General features: G+C 42.0%; 1 protein-coding gene across 3 annotated transcripts in view; it reads right to left on the reverse strand.

Annotated features, from left to right (window-relative positions):
* Positions 1-14356, reverse strand: part of CAMK1D (calcium/calmodulin dependent protein kinase ID) — a 230175-nt gene that overhangs the window by 120206 nt on the left and 95613 nt on the right. For all 3 annotated transcript variants that reach the window (XM_074827988.1, XM_074827987.1, XM_074827989.1), the window contains exon 2: positions 12131-12262. In XM_074827988.1, coding sequence (XP_074684089.1) covers positions 12131-12262 — 132 coding nt within the window. The remainder of the gene's footprint in view (positions 1-12130; positions 12263-14356) is intronic.

Here is a 14356-nt window from a genome sequence, read left to right on the forward strand (position 1 = left end):
ATTATGTTTAAATAAAGTGGTATAGGTGTTTCCAGCTTGAACGGTTATTTAACACTCAACTACAGGGAAAGAAAAACAGTGAAAAATTGCCAGAAATACTGACATCAATCTTCCATTTCAAGAGCAATTCAGAGTGATTCCAAATATAGTTGGTCCTATTAAGAAAACAGCTCTCGGGTAAGAGTGCAAACTGTGTCATCCTAAGAAAGAAAGTCAGAAACATATGTTTCTAATGAAAGAAGGAATTTTAAACAAAGTCAGCAATTCAGGGCCCTAATAGTAAATCAGAGCCAAGAGGGGAGAAAATCTCTACATGCCTACTCCATCTTTTTGGAGTGAAGTTTGGTGGTGAACTCCATGCCTGGTCTTTCAATTTCTAGAAGGAAAGACAACTTAATGCCAGCAGCAAGACCTAGCAGGAGAAAACCCCATTTTGTAAGAAGCAGATCACGTTCCCCATCTTCTCACAGAAGTGGATTTTTGGATTCCCTTGTTCCAGATCAAAGGCTTCATGGAGGGAGGAGAGGGGACACGGCCAGTCCCTGACAGATTCCCTCTCTGCAGGGTGAAGTCTGGCCTCAGCCACAACAGCCTAAATCAGCAGTAATGCCATAAAACACCCACTGTTCCCACCATCATCCAGAGATGGCGAAGAGCTATCCCTATGGGAAAGCCAGGATCCTGTGTTGGCTTAGCCGTGCCTAAGTTACAAGGGCATGAAGATGGAGTAACTACCTTTGGAAGAGTAAAGCCACATATATGGGCTATGGCCCTGTTTTTTAGATATAGCAATTCAGGAGGCACTGAAAACCAGGAAAGGAGGCTGTGCAGCACGTGTGCTATGTATAAAACCCTGAGTCAACATTGCATGACTGCACAAGACAAACCCCTGCAACCCTTACGGGCGACCTCAGCTTAGGCTTTCTTTCCACTTTTGCTCTGGGCTGAGATTCTCAAGGGAGCCTCGAAGAGTCATGTAACCAAGTTCAACAACTTTGAATTTTCCTATTGACCAGAATAGCATTAGATCATATTACCCATGTCTATTTGTTAACAACGAGCTCTCGTTTACCCATGCTGATGCCACATGGCTTGGATGCATGTTTTGTACACCATAAATGGCAAGGACAATGCCTTCAAGACATAAACACTGTGGGACATGCAGCACCTCCACTCAACAGCAATTTTCTCATGCGCCCAAAAACACAGCAGGAAAAGTTTCAAATTTCACCAAAGTTTTCAGCTTCCTTCCCACCAACCCACTTGTAGTAAACATAAAAGTGGACAGCCATCACTACTACAGTAACATTTTATCTTTAGAAAGTGAAGAACTGGCATTTCTACATATAAATGCCAATGAAAGGTACATCTTTGTGGATCGTGCCATATCCACATATTCATTGTGACTCACATAAAAGAGCATTTTAAAAATAACGAAAAAGCCCTTGCCGCTTTGTTTTCAGTTAAAAATCCCCTATTATCCCTTTTAAGAGCAAAGTTGTGAACAGCCAGTTTTCTGTTCTAATTACCAAGTTTACAGCAGACACGGGACTGACCAGATTGTTTTGCTCTGGAGAGATGCTTCTTGACAAAATGTATTATGCCAAATACTGCTGCTGCATGTGGACTCTTCTGCTTTTGGTGGAGGGGAAAAAAAGTCTTAAACAGTTGAAAAACAACCCCACACTGATGTGTATTTTTCAAAGTATGCCGGCAGGAGTTAAAATTGCACTCAGTGCCCGGTCCACCAAGGTCTGAATCTGTTCCAGTTGCCCGCAGGGGACGGCTGCTTAGCTGAGGCTATAAAGATATATATGTGTAAGTCCAAAAAGGTCCCAGTTTAATCCCTGGCGCGTCAGTCAAGACAGGAGATATCACAAAGGTATGAAGATATTTGAAGCACGTTGTTATTCTATTTGGTGGGAATCAAACAGATTATATATAGACATTTTGGACTAATCTCAGGAGTCAGTGCTGGTGTGCAAAAACACATCTGGCACACTTCACTACTATACACTTGTCAGTTGTTTTTGATTCAGTATAGAGCTCTAATATATATTAGATTATTTTCTAAAGCTTCCTACTAATATCCCTTCTCAAAGTTACTGAACAAACTTTCAAGAAAATAAATCTAAATAGCTAAATAATGCTATTTATATTTTTAAATGTCTTCAAAAAATAATGTACTGTCTCTAAGAAAGCTTGAATTTACCTACATCTACTCTCCTGGAAAGAAAAAAATCATGGGGAAGTAAAGGAGGCAATAACATCCCCATTTAATGTAATGCTCCATAATTTTAATTTGATAAAATATCTGGCAAAGTAAAAGCTATCTGTCACATATCCTTAGGGAAGGGATTTCATAGTCCACTTATTAATACATATTGTCAATATTAAAACCAACCCACAGGTTTCTGTACTTATTGAGATTTAAGAACTGGGCAATATAGCCGGATGTGTCTGATAGCCAGAGACATAGAAACATGGATGCAATCAAGGAAAATATTGGACTTTACTTTGGAAATAGATTTGATTAATAGGTTTAAAGTCCTATAGTCGCAGAAGCACAGCCCCCTAGTAAGGCCACTCGTAATTTAGAATAAAAACGATCTATTTTGATTAAGCCAATGCCTTATGAATATAAGGCACAATTATAAAATGAGAATTTCTGATTTTTGAAAAAAGAATTAATGTTTAATTTGGAACAAAATTGTCATCACCATTTCCTTGGTCAAACTGAGCACTAGGGCAGCTCATAGACTAAATGAGTGTCTTGTATGTCTGTCTTTGTTAAAAAAACTAAGTCCCTACTTACAGATTTAATTTTTTTAAACTTTTTTTTCTTCAAAACTCCTACTGAACACAAAGAAAGTGTTGTATGAGTAAGCATTATAAGAGTGAATCAATACGTATTACAGATGACGACTGCAGACTTAGTTGACCAAATACCAATTAATTTATGCAGCTGTCAGTTCAGGGTATACTGGATATATTCCAAACACAGAAGTTGCTGTTAGGTTTAACCTAGTGTGGTTGATATGTGGTGGAATGGAGCGCAAATATTTTCCCATTTTATTATGGTCAGAGCCACCCCTCTCTGCCAAACTCTGGTTCAAGACACCTAGAATCATGACCTTAATGAGACACAAAATGTAATTGTGATTCATCTTCTATAAATGAAAACAAGAGGTAGAAGTTGCCAATGGAGTTGTTTTAAACTCACACTGGGGTCACACATCACAAAAACTTGCCCACCAGTAATGTCACTGGTCTAATTTCATATAGTGGAGGCCAAAAATACAGCAACTTGTATTCATAAAGCATTTTAGCATGCATCTAAGAGCAAACAACTGCTTTGGACGAGTGCTCATGAAAACTGTAATTTCTGATAAGATTTCTGTTTCTACCTTTTTGAACTGACATTTTTTGAATACTTGCTTTTCCTCCCTGTACATTCAGATCCACTTAGAAATTCATATTTGATGATTTCCGCAGCAAGTAAGATTTGAGCTCAGATGCAGCTGCATACCTCGAGGATGCTTCCAGCTGGCCAGATGAATCCTACCTTGCATTTACTTGTTTTCCTTTATGCAGTGCTTCACAAATTATAATTCTAATTCACCAGATACTCCAGTGTTTTATGAGTTAATGCCATGGATTTTAACAGCATGAAAGAAAAAGGAGTATCCACTGAGGTGCTTGGACTGTGAATGTAAATAACTTACCCATCATCAAAATATGGTCACCTTGCAGTTAGAAACTAGCTGGTTCCCAACAGTACATCACAACAGCTTAGTACAAAACACTGAATTCCTCCAGTTAATATTTGAAGATTAAGTTAGAGAAGATAAACAAAATGCAATACATTGATAATATTTTGACAAGGACATCTTCACTTTGATAATGCCATGAGATCTTTAAAGATCCTTTTATATTTTTTTCCAAATGAAGAACTGACTTCCATGGAAAAAAACCCTTTTAGACAAAATATTCCAGATTACCTATGAAGAATCTTGTGAGAAAAAACAGAAAAGGAAGTATTTTGCCTAACGAAGTCACCCAGGACTACATCTCCAGCAGCTTTTAGGCACCAACGCATCCATCTGGGCTGCAAGTGCTTTTGAAAATACTCTCCTTGCTACTACTGCACCACCCAAAACTCTGTATCTTCTAAACACTACGTTGTAGTGCTGCTTCAAACAGTGCCGTTGCAACCTGCAACTGCCCACCTCTACTGTGGTTTGGGATAGTATCCCAGCTGCACTTCCTCGCATGCAAAGACTAACCCACCTTAGCTTCTGTGAGCTCCATAATCCCAAAGCGAAGGCATGTGCTTGCAAATTAGGTAACTCTTAGCTTTAAACATGTAGGTGTAACAAAGACAGACCTTATGCATCCAGATATAAAGCTGAGTCATTTATCAAACTGTTAGATCTTATTAAAGAGTCTTTATGCATCTTAACAATTCTTTCCTTTTAGGTAACAGACAATGGCGCATATAATCAGATACTTGTAGCACTGAAACACAATTGTAACCATCTTCCTGAGTGATAGATACTGGAAAATAGGGTATATATTCTTGTTCTTTAGCTAAGAGCTTTGAAAGGACTCCAGCTTTGTTATTCCAGCTATGCACAGGATGGGGTCCACATAAAACAAGCATCTGCTGCAGAAGCAAACTCCAGCGAAGGCTGAAAAACCCATTCTGCTAATTTAAAAGCATCTTAGAGCAACTCTTTCAGAAAGCAGTTGTTTCTTCCATAACACATTAAATTATTTTCCAAGCCAGAGCTCTGAGCGACGATGTACTTTCATCCCCTCTGACCTGCACCCTCCTCCCAACATGGATATGCAATTTTTTAAGTTGAGTCAGGGTATGGGGTGACCTTGAAGAACAACAGTTATGCAAGGGAGATCGGGTAAACCGTCGCCACCCAGAAGAGAGGACAGCTGTATTGTCACCCAGCAATTACAGTGAAATGACTTATCACACTGTAACCTACTTGAAGGAACACAACTGCCTGTGTACGCACAGCATGAAGGCAGGTTGAAACACAGAAATGCCACACACCATCACTAAAGCTATTACGGAGCACACTGCATGTAAATGAAACTGTGTAAGACCAGAGAAGATGCAAGGGATTTTGTTGGTGTTTACTATTTCAGACGGGATTTTTCTCTCTCATTTAATGTATTTTAGGATTTTTAAGATGCCTTGATCTGCTTCCCTACATCTGCTTACATCTAATCTAACATGAAATACAATCCAGGCAGTCCTGGCTGCAAAGGCTTCCCGTGCAAAGTTTCCAGCATCTCAGTGATCAAAAATGGTGTCAGCTTTGTTTCAGGTTTCACATTTTTTTCACTTGCATGAATTCTTTGCAGCAAAATGATTTGCTTAACAAGTCAACTGCTGGTGCCAAGACAGAGCTGTTCTGTGCCATACCCACATATATAGAGTCAGATTCACTTTTGCCTGAAACCCGAGAAGGGCAATTCATCCAGTCTGCATCTCCTTGATTCAGGAGATGATCTCACAGTCTAAAGCTGATGTCAGCCTCCAGGCATGCCCAACTGTCCCCCTACCCTAAAGCGTTTTGTAGATCCTGGCTCCTTTCCATGCCTAACCTGCCTCCCTAGCAGAGATGTTTGCAGTAGTGCCTAGCAGTAAGGGTGGCTCCAAGGGTGGGCACTGAGGTCCCACCAGGCATGCAGGTGAGCCCAGCAGGTGCATGGGAGCAATGATGAAGTGTACCCATGCAGGATGCCAACAAATATATTCTTGGAAGGGCCCTACTCTTCCACCACTGACATCCACATCATAAATGGTACCACTGGGTGTCATCCCCTAGCTGGTAGCCACATGCCTAGCACCCCAAGACGAGCCATCCTTGGGGCTACAGGGCCCCGCTGGGGAGCCGGCTTTTGGGATGCCCTGGATTTGCAGTTGTCTGGACTTGGAGCACAGCCATGCAGGGAGGACAGAGTCAGCCTTCTGTCACCCCAGTGCAACTGCAATGGCATGAGCAAGCCAGGTTTTAACAAGTAAATCTACATAAAAGCTTTCTCTGAAAGTGATTACTTAATATAACAACCAGCTGTCTCTTCAATTCTTGCTGAGGCAGCCTATCTTCTCACCATTATTCACAGAGGAGAAAAAAAAAGGGGTAAAAAGCAGCAAGCCTGTTTTGTCTATAGGGTAAGCAAAGCTTCAGAGAAATAATGTTACCTGACAGAGACACCAAGTGCTTTTTTAATTTTTTCCTTTCCTAACCACCCCATTCATTTCTTTACAGGAAGAAGAGCTCTTACTGCTGGGGTGTAAAGAGGTAATTAGTCATTACCCCTTAAACCCCAATCCCACAGCTTTTTGTACATCAGCTACAATCTAATTAACATCACTTTTATGCTAGCACTTAACAACCCAGGATCTAAGTGTCTCCTCTTCAATTCAGCTGGCCCTGTACTCCAGCTGTGTGACCTCGCACAGAAATATAATTACCATAGGAGAGCATTAGTGGGCACCAGCAGAGCCCTCAGACTGGGAGACTGGAGTATGGGACCATCAAGGCCTGCATTTTTTGACCCAGAGACAGCTGTGACTTGAATAGATGGGTCTGTCCCGCAAAGTCACTCAGGAACACTCATCTGAATTAATTAAATGCCCAAATTTATGTTAGGGTACATTAAGCTTCTGCATGGCCAATTTTATTCAAAATTAATGTAGCCTTTGATTCTGAGTTAAATTGCACAGAAGAGTTTAATAAGAGGTAACTAATGGGTTTCAAAACTAAATTTGAATTAATCTTCCTAGAGGCTATTGGGTTAGCCCCAGAGGGATGAGACCTTATAGAGGCAAGAATCTGGGACAGAGAGGTTTTAGGGGGAGTTTGTCAATGGGCTACTGAAAAGGAGCAAAAAGATAACATTTTTTAAATTACCCTTTTAGTCTTCATGTAAATCTTGAGAAGGGGTGATTTTTCCACATTTATTATCACTGTTGTCCTCTTTAATGTCAGGAACAGTGCTACCTCCTGGGATGGAGCAAGGGGCCCCTTTGACCATCATCTGATTTATGGGAGAGCAGGAACACTGACAATATCACCCACTTCAGGAAAACCTCTCATTGCTGTTTTTTGTACAGTTTTGAGATGGGTACAACCCTGACCTCCTGACTTTGCAGGAGGATGCTTCCCCACCTCTCTTCCTGCTCCTTATTATAGCAGCAGCTCCTGGCTGTAGGTGCAGGCATATAAGGAGCGAGGCAGCCACTTGGGCATGAATCACTGCCTGAACAGCCAGTCTCCCCATCTTCCAAGGAAAAAGGAACGGAAAGCACTGGCAGAGTTTTAGCTGACCTGCTAGAAACAGTTCAGTCATGCTGTTTAACAGGAAAAATGTCTTCAGTCCGCAATTAGGCATGGATCTGATTTGTAATAAGGAATTTAATGATGCCTCTCCTGGAGGATCTAGGAGAGTAAAGAAGAAGGGGTGAGAGTAGGAAATACCTAAATAGTTCAGAAATTATTTTTAAAATCTCTGTTCAGCAGAAACTAGCTAAAGCAGAGCATGATTTGCTAGCTAAACAGAATTTGCTTAACAAGACACTTATTTGTGCACATTACTGACATTAAGTAATCAATACACCTGGGTGCAGGGCTGCACACAGTTTATTGTTCCTCCTCTTGCCTTCCTCTGACTCAGCACTGAATCTGTATGATTGTGCAGGTATTACCCAGGCAGCTAGTAAGTTTATTGTGATAAACAGTGATGTAGCTACGAAAAAAAAAAAGCCACAACAACAACCAAAACAAATCAGGCCTGTTTTTCTCTGTCTGACTCTTAGAAGGTTGATTCTTCTCTATTTAACTAGAACCTCAGACTGGTGCTTCTCTGCAGTCCAACTCTTTGCACCACCTACTGCCTTCAGGAACCCATCTAACAGACGATTCATCTTTCAGCGTGTTCACACCTGCACAATTACCATAAGTGAAAGAAATTTCCTCTATTCTACAGCAAACAATGGAAAGGATTGCATTTACCTTTCTGCTCAAACCCAGAAAATGGTTGCTTTCAGAGCAGATTATGAAACTCCCCACATCTCAGGTCAGGAAAAGTTTGTGTCACATGAAGGCGACCATGTGCTGTCATTCCCCACAGCCAGTTAGTCAACAGAGCTGTGATAGTCCCGTCCTGAGATACAGTTTTCTTCCTCAAACGGATTCTAAACCATAGCATGTTTTCCACTGCAAAAGAAGTAAATTTTAAAAGACCCAAAATGATGCAGCTCAGCTTCTCACCTGATTTTGTGATGAGATGTAATATATTGCCCCGTGTCCAGCTACAGGCAACCAGCACACAATTAGAAGAAACAGCAATCCCTGTGCACCAGAACATCATCTGGGCACTAATCAAAGACATTAAGAAAACTCCCCTCCTGATGTGGTACCAAACACAGGTGCCTAGTGGGACTTTTCGCCCTGTTCTGAAGCATCCCTTTAGGCCTGAGCTCAGCAAGGCAAGCTCAACCTACTCACCGATGTCACTGGAATGAATAGCCATCTAAAATTAGGCACGTGCTTAAATTCTTTGTCGGGCTCAGGCTCCTGGATTAACTGCAGACTCAGTCTCTCCCGGCACTGCACTCAACAGCAAGCTCCTTCCCACTCTGTCCCCACCCATCCGAGTCTTCAGGGAATGTTGCCATGGATTTCCACGGGACACAAAAGAGTCCATATTGGAAGAACCCTGTTAAGGTTGCTAGGCGTAAATATTGACTTAACGGCTCTTCCGCCTTTTTTCTTTTTTAAGAACAGATTTGTTGGCCATGGCTGGAAAAATAAAATGATGGAGTATGTATGATTCACTCTGGCACTCACACAAACATGCAGATCAGTTGGCTGGCAGCTCGCTCCTCTGTTAGCAGAACATCGCTTCTAAAATGTGTCATTTTGTTTTGGCAGCAAGAGAGTCCAAGCCCACAGAGAGACAAAATCTCCTACATTCCATGTACTTCACATGGGGACCACTGACCTTCCCCAACACAGAACATTTGATTAATTCTTCCAACAGCTTTTTAGTTGAGGCACAGAAGGACTGACAGAACACTGCAATCATTTCACACTGAACTAAGTTTCCAGCCCAGAAACCTCCCTTCTTGCACCCACGCTCCTGGGTCTGCTGACACGAGAAAGGACTGCAAAACAAACTGTGGGTAAAACTTTTTATTTGAAAGTCTTCTGAATAAAGGTTGTTTCACAGACAATAAATATTGAGACAGACAATAAATATTGTGACAGAAGGTCACATGGGAAATCAGCAGCAGAAGTGAGAGAGGACCCAAGGGTTTTGGTCATTGGATTCATGCTTTCATCACCAGGTTCTTCCTATAGTACTCCATGCACAGACTTTTAATCCTGAATTTAAAAAATGTCATTTAAAATACAACTTCAACACACATCATTCAAACCCTTTTCCATATTGATTCTGTCAGATCCGGATGATTTGGCAGGACTGGCAGGTGGACAACCTCCACCAGGGCAGCCTGAGGGTACAAAGTATACGTGATACTGTGCGTATCAGTCCTGCACACAGCCAGCACAATCTCTGACTGTCCCTAGAAACCTTCTCACCACACACAGGGGCACAAGCAGCTCACCTGAGAGCTGGTAGAGGCTGCAGGGAGTATATTCAGGATTCCCCAGTAGAGCCCCGTTTAACATAGAACCAGGGGAACTAAAGAAGAGTTGCATTTCACAGCACTTGCAGATGTCTACCAGAAAGCAAGTACCTCGTCAGGAAGAAGACAAAAATCTGATGACTGAATATAGGAGGAAAAAGTCCAGTGTCAGATAAGAGATCCTCCTCTAAAGGATCACAAGAAGTTTGCTTGCATTTCATCTAGGCAGGGTGTCCTTTGGGACTTTCATCCCATCAGAGTTTAAGCACTCCCCAAAGGCACAATGCAAAACCAGAAAGGCAGACCAGGATCAACACACATGCACATTTATATTTGCTTTGCATCCATTCTCTGTGGCTCTGCATCTTCTCCTCAGGGAATGGGGACCAATTCCTCTTGCCAGGCATCCTCTGTGCACATCCCCTTCAGAAGTGGCGGTTCAGTGCATGGCACATTAAGGCTGCGGCACCTCACAGCCATGCAGGGCAACCCAGGGCTCTGGCATCCTACCCACTAATTAGACAACACACAAACTAGCCATCCCCACTCAGTATTAAGCTACACAAAACAAAAGCAAGGACACTTAGATACCTTTGGAGCTTAGCAACAGCTGCTCAGGATCCACTCCACCTTGCTCAAATCTATTTTTACTGACAGCTTTTGAAGCAAAGAATTTCTTGAACAGAGAAACAGGTTGATATCCCCTCTCAACTGTAGGCAGATCCAGTTTGTTATTTTCTAAGCGTTTCCTTGGTGGCACATACAAATTCAATACTGTGTCTGCTAGCAAAGATGTCTATTTTCAGAATAAATACAATGACATGCAAAGTTTGTATTAGCAACAGCCAAGTAGAAGACATCAGGAGATAAAAAAGGAAAAATCTCTCTTAAGATCCTAATGTGCATAGGACAAGAAACTGAGTAGATCTAATTGTACGAAATTAAGGAATTTTCCACCCACTCACTCTCCTGCCCTTGCAGCTGGAATAGCACAGACTGGGTGCTGCCTCCTGGTTTCTTGGGAAATTGTTTGCAGAGAACACAAATGTTTCACAACACAGAAGCAAGAAATAAACTAAACAATTTCTCTGCTTTACTAGCCTAGGTTCAAGGTTGATGCAAGGCAATCCTTACTGCACGCCAATATTGCCACTCTTATACCCCCCACATGAGTAACAGGGAACAAACCCATATAGACAAAGACTGTTTCAAGCTGCCAGTTATTGGCCATAATTACCTGGTTATGGAGATGGCAATGGTGGAGCTTTAGGACAGGTTCTCAATAACACTACACTGCAAGACAACATGCTGCATTTATCACTGGGTTTACATTGTACTGACCTGATATTGGCCCAGCAATGGGAAGGCAACTGCAACAAATGCTTGTAGCTGTTTGGAGCCCCACTTATGTCCCTCCACTGAAAAGGATCCCCTCTGCCTACTGAGATGGCTGAGTTTGCCCTTGAACTTGGCTTAGGCTCTCTGAGCATTTAGTTCAGAAGTATCTAGTTAGTTTTAAAGATTTAGGATCAGTTTTGTCACATGGTGCCCAGATGATTAGCCATCACCTTCTACGTGACCAGGAACTGGGGCAAGAAGTCCCACTAGGGACAGCAGTGCAGCAGGAATCAGATTGCCCCAGCCCAACTCAGGCTTTTATATAATTGCACTACATTTAATTCAATCAGTAGAAAAGGTGCTTTTAGAAGTTTAAAACAGATTACATGGACAATCCTAAAGTCACCAATCTCTTTCCATTACCTAGCAAAAAAGTCAAGGGTGACAAGTTCAGATCCAAGTGTCTTAAGTCAGGTGACATGAATCCTATCTTCAAGCCATAAGATGAGGAAGAGGTAGGGATCAAGCTTCTAATGACTACACTGAATTCATACACTGAATTTATAGCAGTTGTGAGCTGACTTTTTCTCATCCACATATTCCAGCCACAGTGAGGAAAAAATTGCACACCATGGGAAACCCTGATACAACAGAAGTTGCCCTGGGAAGTCACTTCCAGAAGTGGCAGAGGTACCACTCCATGCTACAGGCTGACACCATTACCTATAACAATTCATAGCATGCCTAATTAGTTTTAGAGCAATTAGTGTATAGACCATTTTAAGCACTTGGAAATAATAACCCTGCCCCTGCTCTCCTCAAAACCAGTCACGCAACTGCTGACATTATTAATGGATAAGGTCTTTTTAGGGCATCATAGGTTTTACTCCAGCTTAACTCCTTTCCCACTTTGCAGTCACCTGGCTGTATCAATACAAAAGAAAAGCAGAGCATGTCTCAAAACATTTTCAGCATCACTTAAACTTGGGTGATCTTGTCTGCCTGTGATGGGCTGAACAACCTGTCAATCACACTTGTCAGTCACTGTTCCTGCTCCTTAAAACCAGGAGTTTAATCGAAGTGAAGAAGCAGAAATGAAAGTCTGATACTTACTTTCTCAGGACTGCAATTTCATTTTCTATGCTGCTTTCCTTTCCCTTCAGTGCCTTCTTGGGAATGCACTTGACTGCAAAGAGTTTCCCACTTGCTCTCTCTTCAGCCAAAACAACTTCGGAGAACGCACCCCTGAAAAAAGAAAAGTAAAACCCCAATTTTAAGTGGTGTCTTTTCTTTGGCAGCTGTTAACTGAAACATAACCATCAAATCTAGTCCTGCTAGTGTCTTTTGATAGCTGCTCTTGTTAATCACATCAACAGTATTGTGAGCATCTTTCTTTGCCTTTACGAACATATGCAGGCATTCACATTTGCACAAAACATTAAAGGCTTACCAAATGCACAATTTTAATAAAGAACCATAGCCCAGCAGAGGCATGAGCAAAGCTTAAAAATCAGAATACCATTTCCACACACAGAGGCATAGACTCTTGTCTGGCTGCTGATTTGATGGATGATGTATTTTTCCCCTTCCTGAAGTTTTAGGGTGTTTATTTCACATAGCAGCACGAAGTCCCCAGGACTAAATGATGCACTGGTGCCAAGAGTACTCCCAGTTCCTCAGTGACCACAAGAGGTCAAGGCCTCTGCTTTGGTCCTCTCTGGCAGCCCACAGCATCTCCTCACTGTTGGCTCAACCCTGACTCAGGGAAGCAGCGTCAGAATTTCTCTATGTACACAGATTTATTCCACCACACAAACTGCTGTGTGTGTAATCGCTAAAGCCAAAGAATCAGATTAAATCACAAGTCCAAACGTTGGCCTTAATAGCAGCCTCCCTACGGTTACCCCAGAGAGGATTACACAAATAAAGAAACTTCATCACAGCAGCCAGTCACTAATTGCCAAGAGTGGGCAGTGCCACTCCTTCATTAGGTTATTCCATAGCAGTGTATTATTTCTTGCACTCTCATCGCTTCCTCCAAGGCATCTGGACCTTACTGGGGAGAAGCCAGGAAAATGTTACAGTCAGTGCTATATTCACTTTTTTTCTGTTCTCACACTGTTTTCTGAACATTTGAGCATCATTCAGACAATGCTGGTCTGAAGAGACCTTTTCTCTGGCATGTCTGGGCCACTCTCATGTTCTAGTGCTCGTTACTGGTTTAGTAAGGAGGTACTGGGCAAGACAGAGCATTGGCCTGATAAGGAACAGCAAATATTTTCTCCTATTCACCAAAACCCACTTCTGAAGCACCTGCTTTGGCCAACAGTCATCAGAGTTGAGGACTTATCTAACCAGACCACACCAGCTGAAGGATCCACCAGCTGAAAGATCCTATTTTATTTATACAAAATAAAAAGAGGCAAGACACTTTCCTTCATCCCCACCCCCTCCCCTGCCTCCCCATCAGTAGGTTATTCTGCTCTTCTACATAGCTCTCTGTGAAAAGAGCTCAGGAGCAGGCTGAGAAAACCTAACTACACTCCAGCCTGCTCTTAAAAATGTTAATGTTTGATTACAGACTCATTTGGCTACCACTGACTTTCTCTGACTTTCATTCCCCACAACTGCTGCTTATCTAGATGTTTGCGGATAAACAGAAGCATTTTCTTTCCTGGCCAGGTTCTTCCTTTTTAAGTCATGCACTTTGATGACACAACCAAGCGGCTGTGACCTCACCAACAGTTCCCGAGTTGCAAAACGACCGAATGAATCATTAAGCCTGTGGATAAGCGGATAAGCAAAAGGAAGAGGCTGCTGCTTTGGAAAGAAAGAGCCTGTTTACCCAGAAAGGCTTTTGTAGCCAGCAGTGATAGGGAAATGGTGACAGGAAGTTTAGGAATGGATGAAAAACTTTTGCAAACTGTTATGGTGGATGTTTGACAGCTTGTCTACATGTGGCAGTGACCCTCTGAACCAAGAATGCTTTGTCTCATTTTTTCCAAAAAGGACAGACTCTGACCACATTTATGTCACTCTAAGTACAGGAACAATTCACTGTTTTCTGTTTTGTGTATAATCTACGACGGCAATGTCAGACCATCACGGGCTCCAATATTGAGTCCACACAACTGATCCTAATGACTTGCACAATCAAGCTACTCAGAGTGTTTTTAAAGACCTATTCTTTGCTTTCCTATTATCAACAGTCCTAGTCATTCAATTCACCAAATAGGGTTTTCATCCTGACCCTCATGCTTGGAACAGCCAGACCAGACCTGCAATAAAATCCTTTTACTGGAAAGCCCTAAGACCTCTCAGTGCTTATCAGCTTCAGTT

The sequence above is a fragment of the Strix aluco genome, chromosome 5 (assembly GCF_031877795.1).
Source record: "Strix aluco isolate bStrAlu1 chromosome 5, bStrAlu1.hap1, whole genome shotgun sequence".
NCBI classification, from domain to species: Eukaryota; Metazoa; Chordata; class Aves; order Strigiformes; family Strigidae; genus Strix; species Strix aluco.